The 24,102-nt window shown below is 38.8% G+C and overlaps 1 protein-coding gene across 2 annotated transcripts in view; it reads right to left on the reverse strand.

Annotated features, from left to right (window-relative positions):
• Positions 1 to 1,249: 1,249 nt before the first annotated feature.
• Positions 1,250 to 24,102, reverse strand: part of CCDC50 (coiled-coil domain containing 50) — a 75,524-nt gene continuing 52,671 nt past the window's right edge. For both annotated transcript variants that reach the window (XM_055126259.1, XM_055126260.1), the window contains 6 exons: positions 16,911 to 17,026; positions 15,642 to 15,686; positions 15,443 to 15,547; positions 14,540 to 14,619; positions 9,563 to 9,669; positions 1,250 to 7,549 (listed from right to left, as the gene is read on the reverse strand). In XM_055126259.1, coding sequence (XP_054982234.1) covers positions 7,533 to 7,549; positions 9,563 to 9,669; positions 14,540 to 14,619; positions 15,443 to 15,547; positions 15,642 to 15,686; positions 16,911 to 17,026 — 470 coding nt within the window. In that variant the 3' untranslated portion in view covers positions 1,250 to 7,532. The remainder of the gene's footprint in view (positions 7,550 to 9,562; positions 9,670 to 14,539; positions 14,620 to 15,442; positions 15,548 to 15,641; positions 15,687 to 16,910; positions 17,027 to 24,102) is intronic.

Genomic DNA, 24,102 nt, shown 5'->3' on the forward strand with positions numbered 1-24,102 from the left:
CCCACGTCTCTAGTAGGACATGAGACAGGTCCTGTGGATCATCTTGAGAGGAGGAACCTAGATGCGTGAGGGCGTAAAGCGACTCTTGCGGCAATATGATCATCATATAATGAGACCGATGCTCCGGGCTCTGAAATAAGCTCCCAAAGCAAGTTAAAAGGCCGAGAGGTTCTTCCTGTCTCTGTCCTTCTTACATTTGATGTTTAAGGATGTAACTCAGATACAGTGGAAGAGAAAAATAAGTGGTCTCTTGCTCTCTGAAGTGGGTACACTAGCTTGCAGTAATCCTTAACCCGTATTTAAAGATTCAGCTTTCACCTAAGTAACTCATGCACCACTCCTATTCCTTAGGCATGTGCTGTGGTACTAGAGCAACACTGTAGCACTGTCGTCCTGTTGTTCATGGACTGGCTCCAGTGCTCGAGTGGGCACCAGCAGTTGAGACTTGTTACTGTTTTTGGCATATCGAATATGCCACGGGTAGCTTGCCAGGCTCTGCCATGCGGGTGGGATACTCTCGGTAGCTTGTCGGGCTCTCCGGAAGGGATGGAGGAATCGAACCCAGGTCGGTCACATGCAAGGCCAGCACCCTACCCGCTGTGCTATGGCTCCAGTCCACACATCAGACACAATTGCTAGGATTCCCTATATTTGCCAGAAGGGAAACTGACGTCTACAGAATCTGCTACTGAAATTAAATAGCAACCTGTTTACAAAGTTAGTTTAAGGAGGCAGAGATAATACAAAGGGTGAGTCTTATTTTGGTTTGGGACTACATTCTGTGGTGCTCAGGGCTTACTACGGGCTGTGCTCAGGGATCACTCCCGGCAGGGCCCTGGGATGAGATGTAGTGCCGGGGATAGAACCTGGGTTGACCACATGTGAGGCAAGCACCTTACCTGCTTTCTACTATTTCTCTGGCCGTCATGTAGTCTTCTTATATTACTTGAAATATTATGTGAACATCCACTAGGTCTTTCTCCCCAGTGCATCAATCCACCAACTATGAAAACCCAAACCAAGTCCCTGCTCGGGTTAATGAACCCATCTGACACTTCAAAGTGTTTCTTGAGGATTTAAATGGTCAAGGCATCAGTATCATACTAGACATGGTCTCAGAATTTGAAGGAACTGGATGAAAATTTTGCTATTACGGTATAAAGCTCTGGGATATTTTATAAAGAAAAAAAAACACTGCAGCATTCCCCAAGTCCTGAAGATAGCCAAGAAAATACGAGAGTGACACCACTGACTTAACAAATGGATGACTTTATTGAGAAGGACAAGATTGTTGTTTGCCTCAAACCATCCAGGAAAACAAGTACACAGACATAATACATACTTTGGTTTAAAAATGATTCATAATATCAGTGTTAAATCATATGCTTAAGGAACCAAATGGGACACAAGGTGTATAAAACTGACAGAAACACAAGCTTGCATAGATGAATTCATGTCGGTATATAATTGGCATTTAAGGGTAGTTTCAGCACTGCAGAGTGCTAAGTGACATTACCACCTCAACCTCCCGAGATACAACAGCACCATTTTCTAACTGTGCTCAGTTAGGTTGTGAACAGGAACAACCTGTGCTGTATGAAGGGGAAATGAAAATACTTTCCACCAGCCCTGTTCAGGTAGGTGCACATATACCTGCCAGGACCAACGCCAACCCTCTTTAAGGCAACCACGGAGTGTCCCTCAGTTTCACTGAATCTCTAGATAGGCATGTGGTTTGAGGTGGACTCTGTTTTTGTCTAGGCAGGTCACCATATTCCGTGATTCTTTAAAGGTTCTAGTCAATTACACAAAGTAGCTATTCCCATGATTCTCCCTTGCTTGCTGAGAACCTAGTTACCAAGCGGTGAGCACCTGGGATGGATAACTTCCCACTTTAAACACATCCACATTCCAGAATGTGAAACTGCCCGGGTACTGTGCAGAACTTCTCCTGAGAGCAACTTTCCAAATGGTTGAGACAAATGACAGCACCACCTCGAGTTTCCTGAGCAACTTGATGTATATAAGCAAACCCTTGTACTTTAAAATTCAGCACCATTTGCAAAATATATTACTTTGCTGGGATGTATTCTTCGGGGAAACTCCAATGCAGAGAATTCTCAAGATGGAACAACCTTCTCGTATGCTATCTTCCCACTCTTTTTCTCGATTATTTACAGTATTTCATGAAATACCGAGTTCCCAGTAAGATGCAGGTGAAAAATAGAGCTATTTACTGAGATAGGACATTTGGTTTTCAATTGATACAAGTGCTAAGTTTTAGCTCATAAGAATTTTAAAGGCAAACTTAATTTAAAAAAATCTGACATCAAAATAGTTGTAAATTTAACAGCTAAAAACCATTTTAGAAATTATGGTCAGTCTAAAATTTATATTCTTAGTTTAACTCAAGCAGATGTAGTGTAATTGTATATTTTCTCAACTGTCTTCTCTCTGCTGTCCTTAATCCTTGCTCTTTTTTAAAGGAAGGAAATGTCACTAGAACCCAGTCATTCATACTTCTTTATATAGGAACATCAACAATGAATAATGGAATGCTAAGTTATACAATTCTGTCCTTATCTGAAATGTTGAAACCAGTACACAGCTGACTTCCTATGTTAAGTGTTACTCCCAATGAGAAATGTAGTTTCTAGTTTGCTAAGAACACACAAATGCATATTAAATTCACTAGGAACATGTTTGTAGGCAGTATACACAAATATATAAGGGAAAGAATGTTTTTTGAGGACCAGATATTTTCACAAATCAAAATGATTACTTATATGATTGCATTATGTTTGTGGCATCCAAATACAACTTCTAAAGAGTGAAATATTCTTTATTATGATAGCAAATGTTTCCTGGTTAGTTTTCTTTTAAAAGTAATAAAACTGAAACACTTTGTAATAATACACCTTCCATTTCAAGTAAATGTCTTTATTCTATTGTGGATTTTCCCCCCACACTTTTCTTGTTAATACTATGGATTTTAGTACACAAGATAAATTTTTACAAAATTATGAGTGACTTGACTGAAAAGAACCTTTGGCGATATCTTCTCTACAGTCACTATAGAAAAAGATGACAGTCAACTCAGAGAGTAATCAGGGAGTAACCATCTGAAGAATTATACGAGAGCAATCATCTGAAGAATCAGGCCAGAAACTCTTACTCTACAACATCACTTCTTATTCACAGATTGAGGCAAGTTGAAATGAAATGACTTATCAGTATACAGGTCACCCACAGTGGAGTGGAAGGAGGTTTAAAGCTCTTCAAGATAAGACACTGGGGATCATAAATAAATGTGAAATCCCAGTGAAGAACTGTCATTCACATAATAGAAAGCATGGTATACTGATCTTGGTCAAAATCAATCTGTTTTAAGGCAATACTGTTTCTTATACTCCTAGCTGGCAAAAAGTGTGGTCTCATCAGAATAAATGAGTGTTGAAATGAGACTCTTCAAATTTATCTGATCCGTCTCCGTTTTCTCTAGAACTACATTTCAGTATTTCTTATAATAGTAGGTACCTCAAAACCTGGTCTTCCTTAGAATGAGCTTATGTATCATCCAGGATAAAAAGATTGTTCGTTCCCAGGAATTCTGATGAAACTGCAATTCATGCAAAATTATCAGGACAATCTCCAAATTTGCTTCTCCCTGACCATACTACATTTTTTAAATTAAAAAAGAGAGACGGGGGGAAAAGGTTCTATTAATAGCAAAATATGCAGTTATGGCTTTAAAACTCATAGGCACTACCAGAAAAAAGAGGGGGGGGAAGAGACCATTTAACATAGTTCTTTGATTTTGAGTAGAAACAGAAAAAGTGATTAAAAAATAAGTTTAAGATTTTATCAAAAGTCGGTGTTGCCAGAATATGGCACACAATGTGGAGTAAAATCTACCTGCATAGTAGTTCTTTTCAGTATCACATCCTCCATGCAAATATTGTTTTCTAAAAAGGGACCCCCAAGAAAGTCTTTGAGTCCAAGTTCTATTTTTTTTTTTTCAAAAAGTCAGATATAGAGGGGTTTCAGTCACTGCTCATCAATTTGCTCGAGCGGGCACCAGTAACGACTCCACTGTGAGGCTTGTTGTTACTGTCTCAGTATTCCATCAATAACAATAAAGATCTGAAGAGTCGGTCACTGCAGACATCTTACAAGAAAATCACTGAATAAATGAAACCGATCTTCAAATTCATCTTTATCCAGCAGAAACATTCCTTAAAAACCCCAGGCCTAAAATTTTCATCGCTCTTTGTGCTAAGCTGAATGCACCATATTATAGCAGGTTTTCCCAAACAACGATTGGGCACAAACAAGATCAAAGACAGTAAACTAATTAGTGAGTCACTCATTATTTCCATACTGAAAAGTTCTGGCACTGCAGGGAAGGTGTGGACAGTATCGGCAATGAATCCCTTCATCACACAGTTTGTACGGCACAGCACAGCAGAGACGGGAAGGGAAGGAACGATCTACTTCTAGAGTGAGTGCAGTGAAACACGGGCCCCAGATCACACACTTTGGAGTTTGTTATTCTGGTTCTAAGTGGCCAGGGCATTCTCGAAGGGTTTTCCTCCTAGGAGCATCTCTTCATATATTTCTTTTCTACTTTAGCTGGTTCCGTGAGGCAAACTACAGGGTCTCTTTTGCAGCTCATTAGTCTATTATTCAATGTAAGTCTATTATTCATTGTAAAGTTGATGGTTTACAAAGTGTCTTTCTAAAAATCTCAATTTTTTTTTCTTTGTTAAAGAATGTGGAGCAACTGCCCACTCTCTCAATAAATAAATATGTTTAACAATACTTGGACACTAAAGTCCATTTTTTATTTTCAATTAGGAACATTTAACCTCTAACTTGATTTCCAGGCCATAACCCCGAGGGGGCTTATATGCCCTGTAATTTATGATATCTCCACAATACACTGTGCTCATTTACAATACTGATGTTAACTGGGTCTAGTCTCCAGAAAACAGTGACATACACACAAAGACTTGACAAGGCCAGAGTGTTAATTAAAAATCACAATATTTAGATGCAATATATTGTGGTCTAAAAACCAAATGAAGTATTTAAGCAGCAGGAACAAGAACAAAATAATGTCTCCACATATTTATAAAAATGATAAAGTGGAGAAAACAGTGGAGAATGTTTGGCATTTCTTAATATGTAGCTGTTAGTTGTTTCTATAGTCTCAAAGATAATTTTTTATATTATTTGAATATGATTAAGAATGAACTGAATCTGAGTTTTGTTTTAAATCTGAGTTTTGATACGAAAGTATACTAATATTCTTTTAAAAAGTGTTTGCCTTACAACAAAAATGAAACAAAATCATTTAAAAATTTTCCTATTTTAAACCCTATCAAAAAATTACAAGTTTTTAATACAGATGTTGAATTGGGTACCACAAGAAAAGTATCACCTTTGGTCACTAAGACAGCTGAAACACTAACATCCTGGTAAAATATTAACTATGGTAGCCTGATGTTTTTTAAATGAAATATCTCCAATAGGTACATTACAATAATAAATATGACTGGACAAATTACATGAGAGCCCAGGAACAATACAGAACTGTTAAAGTAAAAATAACTGTTGTATAAAATAGAAAAATAAACATTTATAAAATAAAAATATGGCAAATGATGTTGCCCATTTGCCTAATTATCAAATAAAAACTCCACCTTTTTTTTAAAGCTACCATAAAATCTTTTTGAATCATTAAGCAAAATCACAGGGCAGACAAACAAAAATAGAGCATTTTAGTAGTTACAAGGCCTAAACGCAGGATACTGAAAATACCTCTGGAATTTAACTTAAGGCCAGGGTCTCCATTTGGTCTACTGTTGCCTATGAAGATTTCTCGTCATGTTTCTAATAGTCATTCAGAAGTACTGCTAATTTTCCATTTTCTCCATATCTCTGAAATCACTATCTCCTTAAGGTTTGTTTCTTTCCAAATTATCATCATGTTCCCAGAACTTAAGTCTTAACAGTTTCTTTATGCAAGTTTCTAAATTACATATATGTGTACATTATATATGTGCGTACACACATATATTCAGAAAACTAGACTAGTTTCTCTGAGTGGATTTCGTTCTTTCATTCTGAGAGAGATCTTTAGTTTTTAAGTTTCCTCAAAATGAAAGGCCCAACTGCACCAGGAAAAACGACTCTAAAGAGTGTTCTGAACACTGCCCAGCCCTACAGACGATCTGGAAAGATAAGGCAAATAGAAGGCGACTCCCAATGTGAAAAGAACAGATGGAAACTTTTTCACTAATCATATCTTTTTCTATAAACAAATATACTAAAATATAAAAACCACCAGATTCATGATAATACATAATAGTAAATCAAGTTGAGGGGATAAAAAGCTTATCATTTACGTTAGCTTATGAATAGGGAATACAGGGGAAAAAAGCATTTGCATGAGGGCAGAAGCTAAACAAATTCTATAGAATAATAAAGAAGGGTCTGTACGTCTGGCCCAAAAGAGCCAACGAAGATGTAACGTGTGTAGAAACAAATACTTGAATACAGAACCACTTAAGCTACTTGAACTTTAGGTAGAATGAATCTGATTGCTGTCATGTACGTACACAAAATATTTTTAAGAGCCTTCAACAAACAGTCTGTAAAAAGAAAACTTCGTTTCACAAAACGTCATTTTTATGGACGCGAAAATGGCATCACTTAAGCAAACGTCTGACGATGCCATTCTCCGTGGCTCTATAAAGCGAATGGAAGAGAGAAGGTGGGATACATGGTTCTGATTTTCAGTTGGCTCTGCACAGACCTGAGTTAAACTCTCACAGAAGTAAATTTCTGTCAATAAATAATAATAAAGATATGATGAGCAGAGGCTTTGGAAGGCCTTGCTGTGGGGAAAACAACAGAGACAGACTTTGAGAAAGACTTCTAGACCAGTTCTTCCAGGAGGGCAATGATATATAAAAACCCCTTTGCCCCAGGTAGTCAGAAACATATTTCAACTGTTTCAGATGTGTTCACAGTTGATTTTTTTTCTTTTTGTTTAGAATTAAATAAAAAGCAAAAGGCCCCTTTCATACACCATACACTAACGCACCCCAAAAGCTCCTCTTACATATTCTTTTATTTTATATTACATCCAATTATTAGGTTCTACTTTAATGGTTATCTCTCAAACTTTTAATTGCTAATTAAGACCTAGGCCCTAGAAACCAATGCTTCACACCTAACAAAAATGGCATTTTACAGAGCTCTTAGATACTGTATCCCAGAAAGCATATGCAGTGTGGAGGTGGGTGGCCAATAATCAGAAACTAGGTTTTCTTAGACTGCCCAAGTGATTATGAATAACTAAAACATTTTAAATAAGCTTTCACTGTTTATGGTCAGAAAAACACTTGAGGATAATAAATCTCAGGATTATAACCATAGAGAAGAAAAGGAAGCATGGAATGCGCTCTGAATCCTCCAGTAATACTGGCTACGGTGAGTCCATTTTCAAGGCAGATTCCTGGTTCTTATTTATAATGGAAACCTGGGCAAGGGAGGAAGGAAGAACATCATTAAAATAACAACAACAACAAAAACTATGTATCTCTGATCTCTGCTTGGCAAAATCATTTATCTTTATTTCCTCATGCAACAAGTGGCTTGTGCTATCTTCATCTTGGATTGTGAAGTTTTAAGAACAGAACAATGGTTTTTGTTTTGTTTTGTTTTTTAGCTTTTTGGGTCACACACGGCAATGCACAGGGGTTACTCCTGGCTCATGCATTCAGGAACTACTCCTGGCAGTGCTGGGGAGACCATATAGGATGCCGGGAATCGAACCCAGGTCGGCCACGTGCAAGGCAAACGCCCTACCTGCTGTGCTATCGCTCCGGCCCCAGAACAATGTTTTTTTTTGAAAAACATAAATATTTTGTGGATACAAATGTTAGAAAAGGAAGAAATGACCTTGTTAGAAATACACATATGCAATTTGAGGAAAAAAATGTGTATGGGCATTTTTGCTAAAGTATAACTAATCCTATATTTTATTTATTTAAATAGGGAATGGAGGATCTAGCCCCTCACACCACAGGTTGTGCCAAGTGGTGTGAGGGGCCTGTTCCTGGCTCTGTGCTGGGGTCCCTCCTGTGGGTGCTCAGAGACAGAATGACCTGCTGGTTTTGTTTTGGAGCCACAATCAGCAATGCTTCAGGCTGACCCTAATCTCTGCATCCAGGAATACTCCCGGTGGGGCGCAAACACTACACAGTGTAGAAGGTCACACCCAGGTGGGCAACATGCAAGACAAGTGCTCCGCCCTCTGTGCTATCTCTGTTTCCCGAACCCAGGACCTGTGCATGCAAAGCATAACTTGGCCCTTTAGGCTTGCTTAAAACTTTTCTCCTTCTGGTTCACAAATTTCATCACTTGTATCACTTGCACTTGCACCTGCACACAAATTTTTAACACAGACCACTGAAAAGAAGGTCAAAGAAGTTTGCGGAGGCTATTACTGGAATTGGAAAAGCATACTAAAAATGCCACCTAGTCTTCAAAAGCTATAACAAATATGACCATGATGCCTAATATTTGTAAATTGCTACAATTTGCTTTCATATATTTTAGTTATGTGATGTCCGAAAAGGCTATTATTAGCATTGCCTCCAGTAGAGGGACTTGAGCAAGAAACTACCTTCTCATGATCTCATTTGATGTCAATCATAAAAACATACGTATGTAGAAGCATATGCTTAGGAGATTAACAACTCCTAACTCTTATTTTTTGAACTTTAATTAACTTTGGGGTTTGGGACCACACCCCCAAACTCAGGGTGCTCAGGGCTTACTCCTGGTTTTTGTGGTCAGGGATCACTAATGGCAGGGCTCAGTGAACCATACGAGTGCCAGGGAGTCCACGGGGGTCAAGGTAAACACCTTACCCACTGTACTACCTCTCTGGCTCCTCTTCCTTTTAAAGATTTAGTTCAACTTCGTTTTCATATTTTTTTCCTTAACTTCTCTGCCCTGTTCTTATTTTGCATAAACACTTTGTATGTGTGTTATATCAAATCCAGTTAATAAAACCATGGTCATAAAGGGGGGAATGAGTCAGTTCTGCAATTCTAAACTCTTAAGAATTTGATGGGCGCTATGGATGTCACTGGTAGAAATGCTCATAAACATCTAAATTCAACTTAGAGGCTATAATTCTTTTTTTTGGGGGGGGGTCACACCTGGCGATACACAGGGGTTACTCCTGGCTCTGCACTCAGGAATTACCCCTGGCCGTTCTCAGCGGACCATATGGGATGCTGGGATTTGAACCCGGGTCAGCCGCGTGCAAGGCAAACGCCCTACCCGCTGTGCTATCTCTCCAGCCCCTTAGAGGCTATAATTCTGAAACATTATGTTTAATAAATGAAGCCTATTATAATGACCCAATGAAAATGAACTTATTTCACTCCAGTGATCTGTAAGACAACATTAGATTTTTCCACCATAACATAAGGGTTATTTTAAACGATGCTAAGCTTAACTGTATTTATTTTTTTCTTACCCTTAGGAGAGGACTCTGACTTTGAGAAATAACGTGAGGAATTCTGCTGGTTTGAAAAATGGGTATAATCCAGATCCTCGGTCTCTGTCACGGCAGGTGGTGGTGGTCTGAAGGGAAGTCAGAGAGTTAGAAGATATTCTTAGTGGTGACTCAATTCCACGTCTCCATGGGACATGTTGTAAAAATACTTTTGGCAGAAATGCAAAGTCGGAAAGTGTTAGAATTCTTATTTTAGTTCCTGACCATTTAAACTGGATATGATCCTAGATTAATGACGTTATCTTATAATTCCTTTAAAAATAAAATTAAGAAGAAAAACGTGGCAACAGAGTAAAACAATTCAGAGAGGAAGGAAAGGTACAAGGAAGAGCATATTTATCAGTGTGTACAAACTTGAGCTATACTCCATAATCCACTAGGTGGCAGAACAGAGCTTACTAAAGGGAGAAGCGGTCATATGTTTGCAACTTTTCATACCGACATTGAAAAGTCAAAACAATGGGAAATTTTTACTAAACTTATAAATGTAACTATGCAACAGACTCTCTATAAACACTTGACAATGATAAAGAACAAACTATTTTGTTGTGTCTCAAAGATAATGCTCAAATTTTGCAATAAAGGATGGAATAAGTGATGCTGAAAAGCTGTCAAATATATAACCATATTCAAGATGTTTTGTATTATTGTAAATACAATCTAGATGGTATATGTACTTTAAAGTTTAGAAAGTTATGATTAATTTGCTACCTGGGGCGCTATCATGCATAAAGGCAAGTATTTTCAAATTCCATACTGGGACCCAAGAAACAGGTCTTCCTGAGTACCCAGGTTCTAGAACAGGTAGAGACGTTAATAAATAACTAAGAACACATATATGCTATATACTCTACTGAGATGATCTCAATTAAATTTGGGGTAATGTGAATAGTAGCTGTAAGTTTGTTTTATAAAGGGAAAAAAATCGACAAGAGATCTTATCTAACTAATATGACTGTGATGGTTGTTTAAAAGTTAAAAATATTCTACCCATATTTAGAAATTCTTGTTATCCAAGCCTATTTTAGAGTTCTACTGTGTGGCCTGATCCCTGTGCCCTGACGTTCTTGTGAAGTGATAAGCATCTTTATGTTATGATAGAGCCAAGCACCTTTAGCAATTCACTCAAAGGTCATTTCTTCAAGAAGGCTCCCTCTTCACCCAGATAAGTGTCTCAGGTTCATTCATGGTATTTAAAATGATTAGTCATTTTATGTGTAATTATTTGCTTATAATCTTCACGAGAGTCTGAAACCTTTCTTCTTGACTGCACCTTTCTCAAGTCCTAAGAAAATTAGCAAGTGTCTAATAAATACCTAACAAATGAGTAAATGATCACAAATACACTCACAAGATGCTGCAAGACCTCATTGATATTAGTAGCACTATTGCACTGTTGTACCCTTGTTCATCAATTTGCTCGAGCGGGCACCAGTAACGTTTCCATTGTGAGACTTGTTGTTACAGTTTTTGGCATATCGAATATGCCACGGGGAGCTTGCCAGGCTCTGTCACATGGGCGTGATACTCTCGGTACCTTGCCAGGCTCTCTGAGAGGGATAGAGGAATCAAACCCGGGTCAGCTGCATGCAAGCCCTACCCTCTGTGCTATCGCTCTAGCCCATGAAATACTGAAGTACAGGGGGGAAAACTTTTAATAAAACTAAAAGAAAAAGAAATCCATTTACTCTAGCTTGTTTTTGCACTAAAAGCACACAGATACACCTACCAGCCCTCAGGGCTAAAATCACTTTTAAAAATTTTAGTCGCCATGAAATTACAAAGTTATTTAAGATTGGGTTTTCAGCATACAATATTTTAACACCAATCCCTTCACCAGTGCTCACTTGCCTTGCTCAAATGCCACCCCAACACTACCCCAACGCCTGCCACCTCTTTTGCCTCCCAACTGCCAGTCTGCCGTGAGAAAGGTGCTTTTATTTTGTTTTAATAAGTTTTTGCACTGTGGTTTGCAGTACTATTACTGATAGGGCTTCATAAAGAATACTTTTTGAGTGAAAAATGCAAATAAAATAATGTAAATTTATTACCAGCATAAAATTCTATAGTGAGAAAAATAAAAAAATTGTCTGAACTTTCCAATTACAAAGAGTTACAATAAATTCAGGCTGACAGCCAGTTCTTCAATTTCCATAGGAAGAGTAAAAAGTCCTAGAAAGTTTCCTGTCTCCCAATCCTTGAACAAAAGGCTAACTATACTTTCCCATCATAGAAGGCATACATTTTCTCACCATATAAATACGTATACACATATGTATGTACATATTCATACACATATATGACAACTATGAGAAAAGGTTTTGCTTTTTAATTATGAAACACAGGTTTTAACAATTCTTATTATTGTTCAATGAAATAATTTTTCTGTAATGGTATTTAAAAGTAAATGTTCCTCTTAAGGTATAAAAAGACTAGAAAAAGATCTACTTGTCACATGTTACTTTTTGTCACAATGGAGACATAAGTGGTGCCCATTCTAGCAAATTGATGAGCAAAGGGATTACAGTGATACAGTAATACAGTGAATAATAGCCATTTTAAATATACTACTGTTTACTTATTCATTAAATGTAACAAATTTGAGGAGTCACACCTGGCAGTGCTCAGGTCTTACTCCTAGCTGTATAATCAGGGTTCACTTAAGACAGCGCTTGGGCTCCTACGGAGTTTTTCATTTCATCTACTGATTCTTTTAGTTCATCGCAGCACTGTTTACAATAGCCAGAATCTGGAAAAAACCCGAGTGCCCTAGAACAGATGACTGGTTGAAGAAACTCTGGTACATCTATACAATGGAATACTATGCAGCTGTTAGAAAAAATGAGGTCATGACGTTTGCATATAAGTGGATCAGCATGGAAAGTATTATGCTAAGTGAAATGAGTCAGAAAGAGAGAGACAGACATAGGAAGATTGCACTCATCTGTGGACTATAGAGTAATAGACTATAAGACTAACACCCAAGAATAGTATAAATAAGTACCAGGAGGTTGTCTCCATGGCTTGGAGGCTGGTCTCTCATTCTGGGCAACTCAGAGAAGGGAACACCAAGTAAAATGTGATTGGAGGTCATGTGGGGGAAAGATGATGCGGGCCCAATATAGACTAGAGACTGAACACAATGGCCACTCAATACCTTTATTGCAAACCACAACACCTAATCAGAAAGAGAGAAGAAAAGGGAATACCCTGCCATAGTGGCAGTGTGGGGTGGGGGGAGACAAGACTGGGGAGGGGGGGAGGGATGTTGGGTTTACTGGTGGTGGAGAATGGGCACTGGTGAAGGGATGGGTTATCAAACTTTGTAAGGGAGAAACATGAGCACAAAAATGTATAAATCTGTAACTGTAAAAAAAAAAAATAAAACTTGAAAGAATAAAAAAAAAAAAAAAGACAGCGATTGGGGTATCACCTGTGGTTCTGAGGATCGAACCAAAGTCAGTTCCATGCAGAGCAAGTACCTTAGACTCCTGTACTCTCTGGGCCCTCAACATGATGGATATTTTTAGAAATACTTATTATTTTAAAATATATCTAAACATTACCTGTTACATTCTGGAAAGTTGCTTTGTTTGTTAATACTTTTCATTGCAAGTCTACACTGGGGCATCACATGTCTGCATTTCAAAGCATGTGTTCTACAAAGCACGAGAGCAGTGAAGACTGCCAGATAACCTACAGGTGATCTGACTTCTTTAGATTCATTTGATTCATAAAGCAATAATAGGGGCTCGTGCATAGTACTACAGGTAAAGTGCCTGCCGTGCACCAACCTGGGTTTGATGCCCAGCATCCCGTACGGTTCCCTGAGCCAGCTAGGACTGATTCTGAGTGCAGAGCCAGAAGGAAGTCCTGAGCACCGCTGATGTGACACCGGGACCCCCCCCCCCCGCCCCAATAAATCGCACTAGTTATACATGGAGAATATACTACATACTGCCCCTTTCTTATTTTACTTGGACATTACAGGATATAATTAAATCTGAACGGAGATTCTAAAATTGGCTTTAAAAGATTCTGACATGAGCTTAACTAAATAAAAGTTACAAGAAGAATCAATTTCATAAAATTAGACAAGGCTACACTACAGCTGTCTCAGTTTTAAGACCTCATACAATTATCTCCTGAAAGTTCGTAAATGAAAAAATAGCAAATGACACTTGCAGACACTAAATATGCCCACTTTAAGGAAGAAGTCTGGCAGCTTAAATGTGGGCAGTGAATAGCAACAGTACTGCGTATTTTTTGGCATGATAAAACTTACACATAAAGAACAATATTAATAGTCAGGACCCACACTCAAGGCTTTAATAATTTAAGGCTTTGAAAATACTAGGTTTGGTGTTACTTTTGTCTTTTGTTATTTCAAGATCCCTCCTGCCATTTCAATTTGATGTAGCTTGCTTGGAAGAATCCAGGAAGCCCTCATATCACAGTCAGAGCTATTCCATCCAGCGCAGAGCACAGGATGTAATGACTTAAGTGAATTATCTGCCTTTCATGTTGAGACACAAGTAATGAGGATACATGGAGGTCAATGTCACTCACACACACACACACACACACACACAAGTAACCATGAAAGTCAGTGAAAATTAAGACTTGACATGTTTCCTGGGAAAGTAGATCATTTCCTGGGAAAGTAGATCAGTTCAAAGCCTCCTTTGAAACAGACACCTCTCTTCTACACACTAGTTTTTGTAAAATTCTTTTCTTTTCCCCTTTAACTTGTTCAAGCCAAACTAGAAGATTGGAGAGAAAAGAGAAGTTTGAGAATAACCCTGTAAGGCCCGCACAGCAACAGTTTTCTGAGTCTCCCTCTTCGATGAACAAATCCTCTTCTTCCAACCTCTTCCAACATCTCTAAGCTCACCCCCAAATCAAGTTCCTCCCTCTGATTTTTAGGTGTTATCTTACCGTGCTGGCCTGTCACTCTTAGAACGCTGTGGTTCATCACTCTCCTTTGACTTTGAGTGTGTGGATTTAGTTACTTTTGGCTAAAAAAAAAAAAAAAGACAGAAAAAAAATCATACACATACAGAAACAACAAAGAAAAAACACTGGATTGAGAAAATACTGCCAAACTCCTCAGGTTATTTACATTCATCAAAGCAATATAAAATATTTAAATGCTCACACTCCCACCATTCACAAAATAGCTGCACAGTAGCTGACAAGGAAGTGGACTCCCAAGGTCCAGGGACTCTACCCTGTCAAGGAGCAATGCTACAGTCAAACAACTTTTTCTAGATTAAGACAAAAACCACAAACAACAATTATAATAGCGTCATCATAAAGCCAAGGAGTCGCAGAAGTCCTGGCCCATTTTAGAACTGTGGTCTTCTCTTTATGTTCCAAATAGGTCATCCCTAAAAACACCCACTCCTGCCGAGTTAAGAATTTGCATCACTCCTTGGTGATTTGTGGCTTAATTAGTGCAGCACAAGCATTTAGAAACTGTTCTACTAGAATGAAATACATACGTTAGGGAAAAAAAAAAAATCCTGAATTATCAAGAGAGTCAAAAAGGGAGATAATATATATTTAATTAACCTGGAAATAATACCTGCAGGGGTTTTAAAACCAACACTGAAGTCAATGAGAAACAGGAAACAGTAGAGCAATACTGTTATGATTTCTGTATCCTTTCCCTGACAACCAATGCTGAGACGGTGAGAGAACCATAGAACTAAGGGAGGAATCTGTTCAAGTGAGAACACTTAAATATCAACTACACCATGAATACAGAGTCTAGTTTCAGTGGCCTCCTTTCATTTAAAATTTTATTTCTAGTTCAAAACAAATAAATGAGACTCTTACCTTCCAATCAGTGTCATGCTTTCTTTTGTCCAAAGATGATTTCTCGCGCTCCTTGGCTTTCTTGTAAGCTTTCTTTTCTTCGGCCATTAGGAGTCTAGCGATTTCCTACACAAAATTGAGCCCACATCATTAATTGCAGAGCTTTCTGGCTTTTTCAAAGGATCTGGTGAAAGAAATTCACTGACAAATATGAGCTCACCTCATCCTGTGCTACTTGAGCTGCTCTCATGTCGACCTGGGTAGCCTATGATACCGAACATACAAAGGGGAGAGCTAGCACGTCACTGACATTCACATTGTACATTTATAATAATACAACACAAAATTACAATGACATTTGAAAAGTTGGTGATGAAAATCCCTTGATAATGAATTAAGAGTTGGCATATTTTTTTTTGGGGGGGGGGTCACACCCGGCAATGCACAGGAGTTACTCCTGGCTCTGCACTCAGGAGTTACTCCTGGCGGTGCTCAGGGGACCATATGGGATGCTGGGAATCGAACTCGGGTCGGCCGAGTGCAAGGCAAATGCCCTACCCGCTGTGCTATCGCTCCAGCCCCTAAGAGTTGGCATATTTTTATAGATGATCAGTTCAGTAGAGCCTGTTTTGCAAGTCCTATAGCAAGTTCTTAGCAAACTTAAGAATGCAATGATGGATAGATTTACTGAGCTCTGTTCCTAGCATTTACTCAATACATAAAACTGGGCAATATTCCTACTCATCTATGACATATAGAATAACAGAGTGGGAGACTAACACCCAAGAATTGTAGAAACAACTACCAGGAGGTTGACTCCATGGCTAGGAGGCTGGCCTCACATTCTGGGGAAAGGGCAACTCAGAGAAGGGATCACCAACTATAATGTAGTCGAAGGCCATGTGGGAGAAGGGAGTTGCGGGCTGAATGAGGGCTAGAGACTGAGCACAGTGGCCACTCAACACCTTTATTGCAAACCACAATAGCTAATTAGAGGGAGAGAACAGAAGGGAATGCCCTGCCACAGTGACAGGGTGGGGTGGGGGGGAGATGGGATTGGGGAGGATGGGAGGGATGCTGAGTTTACTGGTGGTGGAATATGGGCACTGGTGAAGGGATGGGTTCCTGAACTTTGTATGGGGGAAGCATAAGCACAGATGTGTATAAATCCGTAACTGTACCCTCATGGTGATTCATTAATTAAAAATAAATAAATTTATTAAAAAAAATAATAACAGCATTGCAAATGACAGATGACTGGAAAAAAAAAACCTGGGCAATATTCCTGTTATCTCTCTCTCTCTCTTCCCCCTCCCTCCACTCTTTCCCTCCCTCCATCCCCACCCTCTCTCCTCTCTCCCACCCCCCTACCCACATCCATTTCCCAAATTACAGAGGACTATAATATACATCTACTATAAAAATCTCACAAATGATTCAATCCACAAAACCTGATTCACCTGAACATTTGCAATACAAATTTGCTCACCAAAATTTCTTCCTCTTGCAGTTTTCTGGCAATTTCAGCGTCATACCATTCCTGTTCTCTATGGGCCACTCGGGAAGAAGTGGAGACTGCGTCTTTCATCACTCTTGGTTTCCCTCCTTAAAAATAACAATAAACCTCAGCACAGTCAGGCAACCGAGTTGTTTTCTGAAAAATTGCAAAATTTATGATAGAGGAACCTTTCTTTTGTATTGAAGACTAACAATACTGCCTCCATTCAAAATTCAGTACAGGGTGCAAATGGAATTAAGGCTTTTGTTTTCTTAATGTAACTTCTGGTGTATATAATCTAGACAATTAAACACGGTTACCCACCCAAACTTGCCTGGTAGAAACTCCCCTCTCACAGAGTTTCTTCAACTGCAGAAAATCGAGCAAGGAACTGTTAAGTGAGGCCTTTGCAAAGTAGGAAGTGGGAAAGAGAAAGAAAAAGATGTAGTCACTGATATAAAAAGAATTGAGAGAAAAGAAAGTTACAGACTTAAGAGTTCTAAAGAGGCTAGGCGTTTGAGGCTGAAGGAAAGGGCTGCTTCCTTGTATCTGCCTGGGCCCTGAAGCCCTGAGCTCAGAGGGGAGGAGACAGCTGGAGTACGCGACAGAGCCTGGGAGCCAATCGGAACCCTTCCATGGGCTCGAAACTAATGGTCAACAAACTCACCTGCTTGAAACCTCGTCAGTTAGGAACGGCTGCTAAATCGGAAGGAAATACAACATAAAGGAAATAACAGAGCACAAGCTTCAAGTGCTCTTCTCCTGAAGAGAAAGAAACATGGGGGAACTGGGGCCTTTCATACTGGAATTCTGTAAGCACAATATTACTGCATGTTTTAACTTTTAATTCAATAGTGTTCAAAACTGTATTTTCCCCTTTTTGCCCTTTATGAATTACAATTATTCAACAATGTGAGTATGCAATATTCAAATATATATATATATATATATTTAATAGAATGAACAAGAGGGCCACCTAAAAAGGTCACTTCCAGTAACTACATCACTCACTAAAGGGAGAGAGAAATATATTCCTAACTGTCTATTTCTTAAACACCAACGGTTCTCAACCATGGTTATACTTTAGAATACTTTGGCAATGCTTAAAATAATATAAACAAATCATTGCTTTAAACAACAGAAATTCTAATTTAAATTCACTGGATGAGATCAGGACTTTGGTAACTGTTTTTTAAGTCTTAATAGTTATTTGCAGTTAGGATTGGAATGATATCAACTAAGTGACTTATATCTACCCAAATAACCACACAACAAAACATGTTTTAACAAAATGCCTCACTATACATAATTCACTTACTTTTAAAATAGAAAAAAGAATATACCAGCTAAATCTAGACAAAAAGAGATAGTTATCTTGTCAAGTCACTTTTTCTAATCAAGTCAAGCAAAACAGTTTCATTGAAAGAAATTTGGAGAAATATGAGGGCAGAGAAAAAAAGAGAGATACGTATTTGAAAGAGAACACAAGCTTCCCCAGAGGGGAAAAAGCCATGAAGCATCTCTTTTTTAGATCTTCAAGACTACTTTATGGTAAAACCCTAGGTCACGTGCTTACCAGTCTTTCCCACAAATGATAAAAAGGAAAACCCTAACACTCTAGGCTTTAGGTCTATTAATCAGAATACACAATCCACTTCCTACCTCATATTACCTTTAGAATTAACTTTTTTTTCTTTTCTTTTTTTGGTTTTGAGGGCCACACTTGGCAATGCTCAGGGGTTATTCCTGGCTCTGTGTTTTGATGGGCTTTTGGGAACATCTGAGATACTGGAGATCAAAACCAGATCTTCAGTGTGTAAAGCAGGCACCCTACCCACTATACTCTCTCTCTGGCCCTAGAACTCACAATCCTTTTGCTGTTCTGCATTGGTTATAATACAGATTTTGAAGTGATTTAGAACAGTAGAGAAATTGTAATGCACTCTCAAGAATGGACCATACTAAAACCTTCTTAAATTATGATTAATTTACTCTAGTAAGAATCTAAAAGGAAGATTTTTCAAAGAAATCAATGAAATTAGAGGGAAAACTTATAAAAGGAAACATTGATAAAATAATTGCCATAAATAAGCGGTTCAAAGCCTTGTTGAGGGTTTCAGGAACAACCAATGATGTCTGGTTTCTTCCATTCTGCCATCCAGCAATAAATAAATAACAGTGCAATGTGCAAAATTTTGGTGGGTAAGTGTGTAGTGGGGGGTGGGGGTGGGGTGAGTCACACCCAGTGAAGCTCAGGGCTCACTCCTGGTTCTGTGGTCCAGAATCACTCCCAGAAGTGCTCAGTGGACCACAAGTGGTACCATGTTGAACTAGGGAGTTGACCATGTGCCAGGAAAGCACTTTATCCCCTGTATAAATGTAGCCATAGATGTGTTAAAATTTTAAGACACTAAACCTCTCTACTGTTATGCCTTCAAGTCTGTAGTATAGAATTTGAACAGAAAAATTATTTGTTTAAAATTCTACCAAAGACTTTAGGATGGCATTAAACGAATAGTCAAATGAACAGTGGTCCGTAGATATTTAGAGGGAAAAGTTAATTAGAAACTGATATATCAATGACACCACAGATACCATATAAATATCAGAAAACCTCCATATCCAGAATATTAGATTTCTGGGCTGGCATGACCACCTACTAATGTATCAGTCTCCTTACCAGAGGTAAAGACATTTTCTAAGAAAGAATGTAAGAAAGAGTATCATTAGGGTAGGATTATCATTACAGAAAACATATGCTTTAAAATATTTCCAAACATTCAATACATTACAGAAGAAAACGAATGGAAAGCTCTTCTCATCTAGGTTTCCTAAGCATAATATGGAAACTCACTTACAAAAGATGATGTGAGTCATATTTTCAGCAGTACCAGGTTCACTGCTTAAACTCCTGCTCAATCTCTCTGTTCATCATCTTTCAGACTGAACATGTGCACCATCCCCAATTTAAACAAGCAAAACATCTCTACATTAAATTCTGGTAGACTAAGATGAAACTCTCTTAAGTATGGTATTCAAGATAAAATTATTGCATGCAAGGACTGAGGCAAAAAACAATAAATGACTTATAAATTATTTGATGTTATGTAAAATGCTTTTGTAAAAAAAAACAGCATAATACTTAGGGAATATCACAGCAGAAAGATGTAGATATCTTATAGCTCTAAGAGGTTGAATGTTAATCTGCAGGAAATAAGCTACTACGATTTAGTAAGTTTAAGAGAATGATGATGATACAGTCCTACTACCCTTCAGAGTCAGCCAATTTTGTGTTCTACTCTCCATTTTCAAGTGACTCTCTAAGATACTCTACTGAAAAAGCCTTTAGGTTATGTATTTTTCAGTTTTTACTGAGGCACCATGATTCAAAATACGGCAAACGCCTTTCACACTAGCTTTCTTGTTTCCCTGATAGTCTGTTCACTATTAACTTAAACAGAATACTGGCTTAGGCTAGGGAATGTGAAGAAACATGGAAGAGAATGAAATTGGACTACTATCTCACTCCATTTACACATTAACTCAAAGTGGATTAAGGACAGCATTATGTTAGACCCAAATCCATAAAGCACATTAAAGAAAACATCGGCAAATCATTCCAATGTGTTGCTTCACTGGTGTCTTCAGTGACTGGACTCCACTGGCAAGGAAAACAAAATTAAAATATATGGTATTATATCTAACAAAAAAGCTTTTGCACAGTGAAAGAAAACCATACTTTAAAAAAAAAAAAAGACACCCTACCGAAAGGAAATATTCACACACCATATGGCTGACGAAATGACCAAGTTCAAGATATATAAAGTACTCATATGCTCAACAATTACGAAAATACAAAACAGTAAAGAATAGGGTAAAGAGCTGGACACATATAAAAAGAGAACTGCAAATCAAAATCACTTCTAAGCTACAAGAATGGCCTTTTTTCTTAATTAAAAAAAGTGCTTGCAGATAAAAATAATAAGCCGTTGGTAGGAATATAAATTGTTTCAACTTCAATGGAAAACAGTATAGAGATTTCACAAGAACATTGAAAATAATTACCAGATGACAAGACAATCTCACTCCTAAGTATCAACCCAAAGAAGAGAAAGGAATCTGAGAGGAATGCACATCTATGTTCATTCCCATGCTGTTTATAATAGCCAAGATCTGAAAACAACCCAAATGCCCAAAGACATATGAGTGGAGAAAGGAGATGTATATATTCAGAATGAAATATAACTCAGCGATAAGAAAAGATAAAATTCTGGGGGCTGGAGCGATAGCACAGCGGGTAGGGCATTTGCTTTGCACGTGGCCGACCCAGGATCGATTCCCAGCATCCCATATGGTCCCCTGAGCACCGCCAGGAGTAATTCCTGAGTGCAGAGCCAGGAATAACCCCTGGGTGTGAGAAAGAAGGGGAGGGGAGGTGAGGGGAGGGGACGGGAGAAGAAGGGGAGGGGAAGGGGAGGGGAGGGGAGGGGAGGGGAGGGAAGGGAAGGGAAGGGAAGGGAAGGGAAGGGAAGGGAAGGGAAGGGAAGGGAAGGGAAGGGAAGGGAAGGGAAGGGAAGGGAAGGGAAGGGAGAAAGGAAGAAAGAGAGAAAGAGAGAGAGAACGAAAGAAAGAGAACAAAGGAAGGGAGGGAGGGAGGGAGGGAGGGAGGAAGGAAGGAAGGAAGGAAGGAAGGAAGGAAGGAAGGAAGGAAGGAAGGAAGGAAGGAAGGAAGGAAGGAAGGAAGGAAGGAAGGAAGGAAGGAAGGAAGGAAAAAACCTTATCTTTTGTTACAACCTGGATGCAAGTGGGGAGGGGGTTGTGCTAAGTGAAGCTAAGTCAGAAGGAATGAGACAACTACTGTATGATCTCACTCATATGCAGGCTAAAAAGAAAGCTGTGGAGAAAGTTGTGGAAAGGCAGAGGCAGCAGAGAGATGGTTTCAGGGATTAAAGGCACATGCCTTGTACGTGGACAATCCTGGTACAATTCTACCACTTGAGTTTTGCTGGATGTAGTTTTGCAGCCCAAGAATATCACCTCAGGAGTCCGGGTAACCTCCACACCCCAGGCCTGGGCAACATGTCGTCCCTGGGGCCTTCTCACTGAACCACAGGCTGAGAAGCCCTGGAACAGTCCCGGAGCCCCAATGTGTACCACTTGGGAGGAACAATTGAAAATACAATAAATAAAGAGTATTACCAAGAGGTGAAGAAATAGGCTGAAAAGTTCCAATGGACTATAGTGGAAGAATATCGAGACTGTGGTGGTGGCTGTGGAATGGTAGCACTGTATCTCTAAAACACACATTTACACTATTATAAACCAATGTTACCTCATAAAAGTAAGTCAACAAAAACAGTGATATCAACATATAGCAATTACATGCTACATAATCTTTTGACTATTTCAAGGGACAGAGGAGACTAGGAAGGAAAAGTCCATAAAATGAATACAAAAATGATATATCAGCAGCTACATTATAACTGTTTTGATATGTGCCTCACATTTTTTTTACAATGCTGTACCTGTATTAGCAGAACAAATACATTTGTTTACAAACCCAACAGTAGTGTCTATGAATCAAGATTTAGTCATAGTAGTTTCAAACTTCCTAAGACAGTCTCAGGAATCATCAAAAGCAGTAAAGGTTAGTATTCTCTCAGAACACAATTCTGAGGTCAGGCTCAAAGAACCAGAAACGCCGAAGTCCGTGTAATCACCATCCCATCCCACATCTTTATGACTCCAATGTTGTAAAGCCCAACACTGGAGAGCCCAGACACTGCACGTGTGAAGTATAAAGCACTTATCAAGTCTACTCACTCCCTCTTTTATTTCTCTACAGCTCTCTGTTCAAAGTCCATCTGTAAGTCACTTATCAATTTGGGGTTTCGATTTATTTATTAACACTAACAGTCTGATCCCAAGACAAGCGTGTTTGGTGAGAGCTCCTCAAGATGGCTTGTCAAACTGATTTTCCTTTTTTCCCAAATAACTAAATCCTTAACGGAAAATGCCATAACAGGAAGAACCAGCTGAATCAACCTGAGTCAACAACCTAGCCATCAGCTTCCAGAACAGAAGCAGAGTTTGGCAGGGCACTGACAAGAAAGAATTTAAGGACAGATGCCTCCTTCTCCCCCCAGGAACTCTTCCATTTCTGTAAAACTTTAATGAGCAAAATGAACCAGAAAAAATGAATATGGTCTAATTAAAACAGAGCAATGCTGAGACTTTTAGTGGTACAGGCAGAAGGAAAAGATGACCACCATAGTTTCCAAACAAGAACAGAAAGAACTGTGCCAATAGTGACTTCAGAAGGAACTCTCACAGACGACAGAAACTTGTGGTTTAAGTTTTTATGTTCTTTTTTTGTTTGTTTTGTGGCCACACCCAGCAGCGCTTACTCTGGGCTCTGCGCTCAGGAATTACTTCGGGCAGTGCTTGGGGGTCCATATGGGAAGCCAGTGACAGAACCCGGGCAGGTCGTGTGCAAGGCAAGCACCCTACCTGCAGTACACTTTCCCTGGCTCCGCATGCAGCTAAGTCTCATTCTGCTCATTCATCTCATCCCTGAAGAAATGTCAATCATTTGCCTGGTATTGGAACTTGAAAACACCAATTCAACTGAAGAATTAGAGTTGAGTTAGTTGAGAACATGGAAAGTAAATTAAGGTAATGGTTTTTAAATCTATCAAGACTGGAACAGTCACATCCGGTCCTAGCACACACAGGCTACGTTCCAGAGAGGACGATATATGCAGATATATCGTAAAACTGCATACTTTGGAAAAATAACTTGGTTGATTCTCAAAAAATTGAAAACAATGCCCACTCTGAAAAAAAGGTTTTCTTAGGAGGTTTATATAACATCTCACTTTACAGATGAGAAAGATGGGGTGAAGAAAATCTAGTGCTTCTGGTTCTGTTTGTTTTCTAATTATGCAAATACTTCAAAGGCAATGTCACAAGATCTTCAGGGTTTGCTAAATTGAAACCAGAAATTCAAAAGCTTTGCTTCATATTAAAAATTCCAACAGTGATAGGGTAAGGGCAAATGAAGAACGGGACATGTGAAAGGCGAGGCCACCAGAGTACTGGAAGAATCTTCTAAATAACCAACAAGTTCTTTTAGAAGACAGATGGGGAAAGATACGAGTATCTTGCGCCTTTCTACACATGA

Source organism: Sorex araneus, chromosome 2 (assembly GCF_027595985.1).
Source record: "Sorex araneus isolate mSorAra2 chromosome 2, mSorAra2.pri, whole genome shotgun sequence".
Taxonomy (NCBI): domain Eukaryota; kingdom Metazoa; phylum Chordata; class Mammalia; order Eulipotyphla; family Soricidae; genus Sorex; species Sorex araneus.